At 66.8% G+C, this 10,534-nt stretch overlaps 1 protein-coding gene across 1 annotated transcript; it reads left to right on the top strand.

The window, feature by feature from the left end:
* Nucleotides 1–224: 224 nt before the first annotated feature.
* On the top strand, nucleotides 225–9,653 carry SREBF1 (sterol regulatory element binding transcription factor 1). Its single transcript, XM_061992714.1, has 19 exons — nucleotides 225–456; nucleotides 2,684–3,067; nucleotides 3,237–3,406; nucleotides 3,482–3,622; nucleotides 3,702–3,920; nucleotides 4,009–4,123; nucleotides 4,217–4,431; nucleotides 4,824–5,019; nucleotides 5,611–5,795; nucleotides 5,890–6,151; nucleotides 6,234–6,400; nucleotides 6,490–6,658; nucleotides 6,732–6,840; nucleotides 6,919–7,028; nucleotides 7,124–7,256; nucleotides 7,423–7,585; nucleotides 7,856–8,041; nucleotides 8,129–8,240; nucleotides 8,574–9,653. The coding sequence occupies exons 1-19, from the start codon at nucleotides 351–353 to the stop codon at nucleotides 8,795–8,797; spliced, it is 3,366 nt and encodes a 1,121-aa protein (XP_061848698.1). The 5' UTR covers nucleotides 225–350; the 3' UTR covers nucleotides 8,798–9,653.
* The last annotated feature ends 881 nt before the right edge of the window (nucleotides 9,654–10,534 follow it).

Raw genomic sequence — 10,534 nt, 5'->3', positions numbered from 1 at the left:
CATGTCACCAGGAGCTGCTGCCTGTCCCCAGGGGCTGGTGCCTGTGCCCAGGGGATCGCTGTCCCGCTCAAGGCCCGCAGCCTGCCCATCGCCTGCCCCGGTGCCGGTGCCGGTGCCGGTGCGGCGGGGCGGAGCGGAGAGGCGGGGGCGGGACGCGGCGGCGGATCCGCCTCCGTCCCCTCCCTCCCTCCCCTGCCCGGTAGCAGGTCTGGGCACGGTTCGCGGGAGCAACTTGGCGGCTCGTCCCCTCCCTCCCTCCCTCCCTCTCCCCGGGCAGCGCGGCCATGGCGGGCGGGCGGCCCCGCCGCTCCTAGAGCCGCCGCATCCAGGGAGCCGCCGCCGCCGCCGGGATGAGCGCCCTCGGCTTCGACGACGCGGCCCTGGAGGGGCTGGCACCGTCCCTCGGCCTCTCCGGGGCCAGCGACATCGACACGGCCCTGCTCAGCGACATCGACGGTGCGTCCCGACCCGGGGCCGGGAGCGGGCTTGGGGCTGGGGGCATCGCCAGGGCTCGGGGCACGGCTGGAGAGGTGGGCTCGGTGCGGTACCGGGCTCGTGGCGATGCAGGGGCACGGGGCGATACTGGCGCTTGGTGCATGGCCGGGGCCGGGGAGATCGGGATCGGTGCACGGTCAGGGAACTGGGACATGACCGGGAGAGAGCGGGTTCGGTGCGTGAGCGAGACCCGGGGCACGGCCGGGGGACCGCGCTTGGTGCACAGCCGGCATCAAGGGAGCCGGTTCGGTGCACGGTCGGTGTACCGGGGCACAACCGGACAGACCGGACTCGGTGCAGGGCTCCGAGGGGGGCGGGGGGGCACCGATCTGCTGGAGTGCGGAGCCGGCGTGCAGCCAGGCGTTTCGGGACGGCTCCGTTACCGGCGACCCGTCCGTCGCACGGGAGACGGGCGGCCCGGGGTGCAGCGGGTCCCGAGGAGGGGCAGCGGGTAGGACATCGGGCTCCCCGGGCTGGAGGTGCCAGTGCCGGGACAGCCCCGACGGGCCCCCGACTCCCCCACCACGGCCGCAGCATCGTGTCGCCGTTGGCCCCGCCCCGCGTGACGCCAGCGGGGTTACTCGCGGTCATTCCCTCCAGGACGGCTGGGTTCCCCGAGCGCGGGGGAAGGGAGCGAACGCACCCACCCCCGGTCGCCTCATCAGCACCCACCTCCCCACCGAACTGGGGGGGCCTGTGGGGTGGGGGTGCTGCCGAGGGGACCCTCTCCCCCGTGCCAAGGGGACGCGGTCCCCGAGGGGCTCCGCTCCGCACCGCTGTGGCACCGAGGTCTTGTGGGTGCTGGGTGCAGCGTTGTAATGGACTTAGCAAGAAATGTTGGGGTTTGGGGCCCTTGGCTGCCTCGCCGCAGGCTCCACCGGCTCCGCCGGTCCGCACCGATGGCCTGGAGCGACAGAGCCGGCGGAGCATGCGGTGAGGTGGGCGCCAAGCACCGAGGGGGCTGAGAAAGTCGTGTGGCAGCAAGGTGGGGAGAGGAGCAGGAGGGGAGCACCCCCCCTCTGCACCCCTAGGCTTTGCCCTCTTGGCCCTAGGCCGCGGGGAGGCCTTGGGGAGGGACGCGACAAAGTGCCCCCCGTCCTTCCCAGGAGCGGTCTTTGGGGTGCTGGGCACCGGCGGAGGGGCTCCGCGCCGGGCCGCTGGGGCACAGGGCGAAGGGGTTTAAGGGCATCTGAACGCGAGTAACCGCGTCGTGGCGGGGTGTCGTTCCGGCGCGGAGCCCGCGAGTAACCCGCTGCCGGGCTCACCTTGGCGAGGCCTCGGGGCTGTCTGGGGGCGGCGGGCGGGCGGCGATTGGCGGAGTCGCGTCACCCCATGGCCGGCCTCGCTGCGGGCCTGGCGCCGGCCGCGGCGCGGGGAGGGCCGGGCCGCCCGGGAAGAGGCGGTGGCATGGCTTGTACACCGCGGCCCGGCGCTGAGCGGGGCCGCAGGCTGCTCCCGGGGAACCTCCGCCCCGTGCCCACGCTCCTCCTTCTCCCCTCTCGCCTGGCAGGGCCGCGGCCGCCGTCCCTCTCGGGGTGCTGCGCCCCGTTGAGGGGGTGTGCACCCCGGGGGGGCATGGCGGGGGATGCGCCTGTGGGTGCCTCCGTGAGGGCACCTCGGACCCCACGGGGTGTGGGTGTTGGGACATGTCGGTGGGGATGTCCCTGGGTCCCATTGAGTGGGGCAGACCCCCAGCGCCCCCGGGACTATTTAACCCTGCTGTGAGCAGGCACGGCTGGAACGGGGCTCTGGCACCACGGGTGTCCCACTGCTTTGCTGCAGCCCCAGCAATCCCTCCTGGTACGGGGGCTGCTTTGGGGATTGTTGGGGTTTCAGCACAGGATCAGTGAATGAGGTGACACAAGCCTGTCTCTGCCCACTTTGACTTCAGAAACAGGCTGACATCTGGCCCTGCCACCCCCAGACTGGGCTGAAAACCTCTCACCACTGGTGGCCAGGCTCCAGCATCCCCATTGCAAGCGCCGTGCCTCAGTTTCCCCACTGGCAGGGCAGTGGGAGGCTGTGAGGAGCAGGGCACTGCACACTCCTGGGCTGGTGGGGAATTTTGCCCCAGGGTTATGCGCATCCATCCCCAAAGTGCTGAGCTTTGGGGTGGGCAGCACAGGTGCAGCCCGGGGACCCCTTGGGAGATGCAGGGCCTGACGGCACAGTGGGGGTTGTTTTGCAGACATGCTCCAGTTGATGAACACGCCGGACAATGACTTCTCGGGACTATTTGACTCAACCTTCAGTGCCCCTGACAGCAGCGTGCCCTCGGGGCTCCCCCCAACCCCGGGCACCCTGGGCACTTTCCTGGGGCCCAGCAAACCTCCCCCCGCCACCCCCACCAGCAATGTCTACCCAGGCTCCTCCATGATGACGGCCTTCGCCCCGCAACCCCCGGCCCCACTCCTGCCCGCACCGGCCCCGGGTGTGAAGGAGGAGGCAGCAGCTGTGCCCAGCAGCCAGCCCCAGCCCGGTGTGGTGCTGGCCTCCACCTTCGTCCCTGCGTCCCCCGGCCAGTTCAACCCCCAGCCCTTGGTGGGCTACCAGAACCAGCACAGCTTCTCTGGTGAGGATTTGAGGGCACAGGGGGGGTTTGGGGCTCCTTGGTGGGAAGGAGGCTTGTTGTAGGGGAGGTCTTGCTGAAGGGGATGGGGACGAGTCCCTGTGGGATGGGGCTGCCCAGGGTGGGCCAGTGCCAAGGGGTCCGGTAACGCTGTCCTGTGCTCTGTGCCCAGCCGTGCAGCCTGGGGGAGCGGGGCAGGCCCTGCCCAGCCCCCTGCCCGCCCCACAGCCAGGCCAGCCCGTGACCCTGCCCAGCCTGGTGCAGAGTGTGCCGCCTCAGCAGCTCCTGGCTCCCGCTGCCCCCGCCACACAGCCTGTCTCACCCCAGATCCAGCCTGTGCCGGTAAGCCCAGGGCCTGGGAAGGGGGGTGGTCCCAGGGGCTTTCCCCAGCCCTTCTGACCACCCTTCACCCCACAGGTCCTGCTGCAGCCCCATTTCATCAAGGCTGACTCTCTGCTGCTGACGGCCGTCAAGACAGACGCCAGCAGTGCCAAGACCTCCAGCATCACCTCCCTGGCCACCAGCACCAGCGCCTCGGCTGCCCCGCTGCAGGTGCCGGTAGGTCTCAGTGCCGGGGAGCTCTGGACTGGGAGGACGCTCCGGGACTTGCTGCTGACACCACCCCACATCCCGACAGGCGCTGGTGAGCGGAGGGGCCATCCTGGCCACTGTGCCACTGGTGGTGGATGCCGAGAAGTTGCCCATCAACCGTCTGGCACCCAGCGGGAAGCCGGCGCTGGTGCAGAGCCGGGGGGAGAAGCGCACGGCGCACAACGCCATCGAGAAACGCTACCGCTCCTCCATCAACGACAAGATCGTGGAGCTCAAGGACCTGGTGGTGGGCACCGAGGCCAAGGTAGGAGCCCAGGGGTGGTGGGACAGGGGTGGGTGAGGGAGGAGTTCACCTGGCATTTTGAGACTGAGCCATCCCTGCCCACCGGCAGCTCAACAAGTCAGCGATCCTGAGGAAGGCGATTGAGTACATCCGCTTCCTGCAGCAGAGCAACCAGAAGCTGAAGCAGGAGAACCTCACCCTGAAGATGGCCATGCAGAAGAACCGTGAGTGGAAGAGCAGGTCCTGGGGTGCGTGGGGCCCAGCCCCAAGGCTGCTGTACCCTGCCAGCACCCCTCAGCATGCTCTGCTCCCCACAGAGTCTCTGAAGGAGCTGGTGGGCTCCTGCAGCGGGGGGACCAAGACGGAGGCACCCATGGAGGTGGTGAAGGCGGAGGTGATGGAGATGCTGACGCCGCCACCCTCAGACGTGGGCTCTCCAACCCACAGCAGCCCACTCTCGCTCAGCAGCAGCAGCAGCAGCAACAGCAGCAGCGACTCAGAGCCTGACAGCCCACTCTGCGACCATGGCAAGGTGGGGGGGGGCATGGGGGGGATTCCTTCACCCTGAGTGGGGCAAGGGATGGGCTGCATGGACCCAGGGGTGCTCAGAGTGAAGTGTGCCAGATGCCAGCACAGGGAGAGGAGTCCAGAGCCTTGGTTTTGCTCTCTGTGGCTGCTCCTTACCCAGATTGGGGCTGGAGGGAGGGACGCAGAGGCATTCTGGGGTGCGCACCTGTGCTGTACCCCAAAATGTGCCCCAAGCCTATACTCTGCATTTCATGCCCATGTGCTGTATCCCATCCCCGTGCCCCATGCCCTTTACCCATCTCATGCCCCATATCCCATGCCCCATCTACACACCCCATGTCTATTCCCATGTCCCACGCCCGTGTCCCGGGGCTGAGGGCATCTCTGCCTGTGCAGGTGAAGCAGGAGCACCCGCCACCCTCTCCCAGCAGCCAGGGCATGCTAGACCGCTCCCGCATGGCCCTCTGCGCCTTCGTCTTCCTTTGCCTCTCCTTCAACCCCCTGGCCTCCCTCCTCCGAGGCTCCGGTGCCCCATCCCCTGTGGGTACTGCTGGCCCTGGCAGGAGCATCATGGCTGAGCCTGGCACCACGGGTGAGCTCTGGCATGGGGTGTTGTCTCTCAGAGTGGAGGACGTTGGGATGGAGGCTCTCGAGGTGGTGGTTGTTGGGATGGGCAGAGAGTAGAGGCCACTGGGGTAGAGGCTGTAAAGGTGGGCATGAAGCAAAGGCCAGCGCGATGGAGGCCGTTGGGGTGGGCGTGGACTAGAGACTGTTGAGACAAAGACCATTGCTGTACAGGAGGTTGGGGTGGCTGGGTGGTGGGGGCTACCTGGGTTGAGGCTGCTGGGGTGGAGCCCAGAAGTATGAAGGCTGTTGGGGTGGTCTTGGAATGAAGGCTGTTGGGATGGAGGCTGTTGGAGTGAAGGCCATTAGGGTGGAGATGCTGGTGATGGACATGGGGTACAGGTGGTGATGGTGGATGTGGGGTGGAGGCAAACGGGACAGGGGTCTTGGCGTAGGTCCAAGATGGGAGATGATTGGGGTGGAGGGTGTTGGGGTGGACACAGGGCAGAGGCCGTTGGGTGGAGGTTCTTGGGATGGGCATGAGGTGAAGGGCATGGGGCTGGAGACCCTGGGGTGGATGCAGGGCAGGGGAGTGGTACTGACCCTCTCCCCTGTGCAGACGAACCGTGGGGGTGGTCGCAGTGGCTGTGGCCCACGCTGGCCTTCTGGGCGCTGAACACGGCGCTGGTGCTGGGGGCCGTGGTGCGGCTCTTCGTCTGCGGGGAGCCCGTCACCCGCCCCCACTCCGAGCCCTCCATCCTCTTCTGGCGGCACCGACGCCAGGCTGACCTTGACCTTGACCGAGTAAGCCCCCTCCCCTTTCCCTCCCCTGCACACCATTGCCTGCCCCTCGCTCTCCCCCTCGCTGACCCTGCACTTTCCCTCCCGGGGGGTGCAGGGGGATTTTGCGCAGGGCGCGCAGCACCTGCGGACGGCGCTGGGAGCCCTGGGACGGCCGCTGCCGGCCTCCCACGGGGACCTGGCCTGCAGCCTACTCTGGACCCTCCTGCGGCACCTGCTGCAGCGGCTCTGGGTGGGCCGCTGGCTGGCTGCCCGTGCCGGGGGGCTGCGACCCGACCCCCCGCCCCCCGCCCACGTCCGTCAGAGCGCCCGCGACGCCGCCATGGCTTACCACCGCCTGCACCAGCTGCACCTCGCCGGTATGACCCCTGAGCTGCGGGGGGCTGGGGGCCGGGACCCCCCACCCAACACCTGGCTGATGCCCTCATCCCATCCCCGCAGGGAAGCAGGCTGGAGGGCACTTGCTGGCCATCAACCTGGCGCTGAGCGCCGTCAACCTGGCTGAGTGCGCCGGCGACGCTGTCTCCGTGGCCGCCTTGGCCGAGATCTACGTGGCGGCTGCCCTGCGGGTCAAGGCCAGCCTGCACCGCTGCTTCCACTTCTTGGCTGTGAGTGTGGTGCAGCCTGCTCTGCTGCGGGGCTGGAGGGGCTGGTCCCGTCTCTGGTCCCCTCCCCTGACCAGCCGCTGTCCCCGCAGCGTCCCTTCCTCTGCAGCGCGCGGCGCGTGGCCCTGTCACACGGTGGGGCCGTGCCCCCCGCCATGCAGTGGCTCTGTCACCCCTTGGGCCATCGCTTCTTCGTCGACGGGGACTGGGCCGTCAAGGGCGTCCCGAGGGAGACCATCTACAGCTCTGCCGGCAACCCAGGTAACGGCCCGGCACCCCGCGCCCCCCGTTTTGGGGCACAGGCATCCCCACTGACCATCCCTCTGTGCCGCAGTCGACCCGCTGGCCCAGGTCACCCAACTCTTCCGTGAGCACCTCTTGGAGAAGGCACTGTGCTGCGTGGCCATGCCTGAGCCCGGCCGCCCTGCTGCCCAGGGAGAGGGGTGAGTGCATGGGGATGGGCACCCCGCTCCCTCATCCTGGTGTGGGGCTGGCCCGGCTCACAGCCCCTGTCCCGGCAGACGCTTCTCTGATGCCTTCGAGTACCTCCAGCTGCTCAATGGCTGCTCGGATGCCAGCGGCACGCCCGGCCCCGCGCCCTCCATCTGCTCCGGCTTGGCAGCCATCACAGGTGAGACTGGTGTGACTCTGGTCCCAAGGGATCCTCTGTGAGGGAGGCCATGGGACTGCTGGATGCCCAGCTCTTGTGCCCTTCTTCCCCCATAGGCACCGACCCTGTGTCCAAGTGGTGGGCGTCCTTCATTGGCACAGTTATTCACTGGCTGCGGGGAGATGAGGAGGGCGCCGAGCGCCTCTATCCGCTGGTGGAGACCATGCCCCGGGCACTGCAGAGCTCTGAGTGAGTGCTGGGGGCAGCGGGGGGGAGGGGTGGCAGCTCATCACACACCTTCCTGGGTTGGCACAGCCGTAGCACCATGTCTGTGATTCACTGTGTTTGCTGGTGGGGGGCACAGCCATGCCCAGCAAGGGGCCCGAAGTGACCATGTGTGCCCCACCACTTGCAGGAAGCTCCTTCCCCGCGCTGCCCTGCACTCCTTCAGAGCCGTCAGGGCCTTGCTGAGCAAGCAGGATGGGAGCCAAGCCAGCTTGGGCCACTGTGAGAAGGCCAGCAGTTGCCTGCGGGAGAGCCTGGAGCTTGGCAGCCCAACCAAGGGCACCATCGACAAGGTGAGCTCGGCTTGGGGGGCAAGCTGGCTGCCCATCCTTGATGGGGGGAGAGCACTCGTCCCTGGCGGGAGGTGCCCCTGGCCCTCGCAGGGGTGCATTGTAGTTGCATTGCATGTGTCAGACTGGGAGTGCAATGCCCCTGCCGTGCAGCCCAGCGGGGGTCTCCCGCAGCAACGCCTGCCCGCAGGGACCTCCTCTCTCCCGCTGCACCCATCTGTCCATCTGTCAGTGTGCCCCGCTCACCCCGCTCCCCTCGCCGCCCTCCCCCAGGCTGTCCAGCTCCTGCTCTGCGACCTGCTCCTGGTCACCCGCACCAACCTCTGGCAGCAGCAGCTGAGCCTCAGCCAGCAGCGCAGCTGCCTCTACCAGGCGTCCGCCCTCGAGCTCCGCGGCTTCCAGCAGGACCTCAGCAGCCTGCGGCGCCTGGCCCAGACCCTGCGGCCCGCCATGTGCCGGGTGAGCCACCCACGTCCTCAGACCTGGTGGGTGCCCTGGGCCCCTGTGCCCGGCTGCCCCTCATTGACCCCCTTGTTTGGGCTCCAGGTGTTCCTGCACGAAGCCACGGCCAGACTGATGGCCAGGGCCAGCCCCACGCGCACCCACCAGCTGCTGGACCGCAGCCTGCGCAGGAGAGGGGTGCAGGGCAGCAAAGCAGGTGGGACACGGGTGTGGGACATGGGGGTGGAGGACACAGGAGTGGGATGTGGGAGTGGGACACGGGGGTGGTATATGAGGGTGCGATACAAAGGTGGGACATGGGGAGGCAAGAGGGATGGGACATGGGAGTGGGACATGGGGAGGGGACACCCTGCAGCCATCTGCCAGCGTAGGGTGGTGGCACGCAGGGGTTTCCTGCCCGTGCTTAAGTGGTGGCAGCTGCTCTGAGGTGCGTGAATGGCCCCGTTGCCCTGGCACCCGCGGGAGGGTCGGTGGCCTCCAGTGTCCCCGGCCAGGGCTGACAGCTGCCTTCTTCGCTCTGTCCTGGCAGCCAGCGAGCCAGAGAGTGTCCCGGCGCCGCGGGAGCACAGTGAGGCCCTGCTGCTCTCCTGCTCCTGCCTCCCCCCCAGCTTCCTGGGCGCGCCGGGCCAGCGCGGGGGGATGCTGGCCGAGGCCGCCCGCACGCTGGAGAAGCTTGGGGACAGGCGGGCGCTGCACGACTGCCAGCAGATGATCATCAAGCTGGGCAGCGGCACCACCGTCACATCGGGCTAGCTGGGGCAGGGTACACGCTGGCAGCCGCCTGCCAGCCCCCCTGCTAGCCCTGCTGTCTCTGGGATGTGGGCAAGAGGTGCGTGCGGAGGGGAGGTTTGTGCCTCAGTTTCCCCCGGGACGGGAGCTCCTTCCGCGGGAAGGACATTGGGAGTGGGTTTTAAGGTGGGGGGGTGCGGCGGGCAGGGTGCTGCTCGGTGGGTGCGGGGGGCTCCCGGGGAGGGACAACCACTCGTGGGGCACCCCAGGAGCGATCGGGCACCCCACGGCTCGGTCCCTGTCCGCAGCCCGCGTGGGTGACGGGACGTGGGGACCTCTAGTGACACGGTCCCAGTATTGCAGGGCACGGGGATGCTCGGCCAAGCTGGACCCGGTGCCTCCCAGTGCCCTGCCACGGCGGGGGCCCCTCCTCGCCCTCCACTCTCGCTGTCCCTGCCTGCCCCCGCCGTGGGTCCCGCTACTGCAGGGGGGGTTGGGCGCCTCTGCTTCGCCCTTGTTATTGGGGGAGGGGGGGAAGGTTTGGACCCAAGGTGGCAGCTACATGTCCTCTCTCCAGCCATGCCCACGGTGAGGAAGAAAGGATGCCCCCCCCAGCCTACTCCATCCTCCCAGCACTGACCAGTCCCCCCAGTTCAGAGCTGCCACTGGGTCTGATGCTTTTGGAGAGGGGATGGATGGCAGGGTGGCCCAGGGCTCCCAGGGGGCTGGTGGGTGCCCCCATCCCCTGGCTTTGTGTGTCCCTCCCCCACCCCCTTGTACATAGTCCCCTGCCCTGCCCCAGCCCCTGCGCTTCGCCTTTTTAAACGGTATTTTCATAGTCGGAGAGTTTTGTACAGACAATTAAAGCTGATTATTTATACTGGTGTGTGCTCCACTGGGGGGGTGGGGGGCAGAGCGGCCAGACACTGAACCTTGGGGGGGCACAGGGAGCCTGGCTGGGGCAAGGGCCTCAGCTGAGCATCACCTTCGGATGAGGGTCCTGCCTTGCCCTCTCACAGGGAGGGCTGCAGGGGATGGGGAGGGACATGACACTGGACCCCAAGGACCCCAAACACACCCTCCTTACCCCAAAATGTGCCAGGGGTTCTGCCCTCACCCCCCCCCCCCCCCATACCCGCCTCTACAGCAGCATCCCCTCCCGCATCCTCGCTGCTGGTGGCACCTCGGGGCAAAGGACCAGCTGAGGGATTGGGGGGGGTGGCAGGGCCCAGGAAGCAGGAGCAAGGGGGAGGGAACCCCCGGCAACCCCCTGGGAGAAAGAGAGGCCACGAGCAGGGCGCCGCGTACTTCCAAAACAATCGTTGTATCTTTATTGACGCTCTGAATGCAATGACCTGTTTTTTACTCTTAAGGAAAATAAACATCTTTTAGAAACAGCTTGTTACACACAATCTTCAGTGTGAAGCAATATACTAATAAGAACACTAGTCTTAACATTTACAGTCTTCATATATATTATATATATGTATATGTATACATATATATACACTATATAATGAGGCAATATATAATACACACGGTTTACCATTTTACAGTCATATGTACAAGATGTCACTAAAAATAGCCAGATTTCAGGCAGCACTGCCAGGGACACCGGGAGCTTTCTTGTGGGTGGGTTTTTTCTTTAAATTATTTTTATTATTATCTCTCTTCTCTTTTTTTTTTTTGTGTATTTTTTTATTTCCCGCCCCCTCCCCCCACCCGCCCCCTTTTTTTTGTGTTTTTGGCTCCCGTGTCCGA

This window comes from Colius striatus, chromosome 3, assembly GCF_028858725.1.
Source record: "Colius striatus isolate bColStr4 chromosome 3, bColStr4.1.hap1, whole genome shotgun sequence".
Classification (NCBI taxonomy): domain Eukaryota; kingdom Metazoa; phylum Chordata; class Aves; order Coliiformes; family Coliidae; genus Colius; species Colius striatus.
The sequence above is the reverse complement of the archived record's forward strand: the minus strand, read 5'-3'. Positions and strand labels throughout refer to the sequence as shown.

What these genes read in the sequence shown, in the direction of transcription:
- SREBF1 (XM_061992714.1), top strand. Translation starts at nt 351, where the DNA reads ATGAGCGCCCTCGGCTTCGACGACGCGGCCCTGGAGGGGCTGGCACCG. An exon ending in GCACCAGCTGCACCTCGCCG is followed by an intron (nt 6,152 to 6,233) that starts GTATGACCCCTG and finishes CCATCCCCGCAG; the next exon opens with GGAAGCAGGCTGGAGGGCAC. An exon ending in CCAAGGGCACCATCGACAAG is followed by an intron (nt 7,586 to 7,855) that starts GTGAGCTCGGCT and finishes GCCCTCCCCCAG; the next exon opens with GCTGTCCAGCTCCTGCTCTG.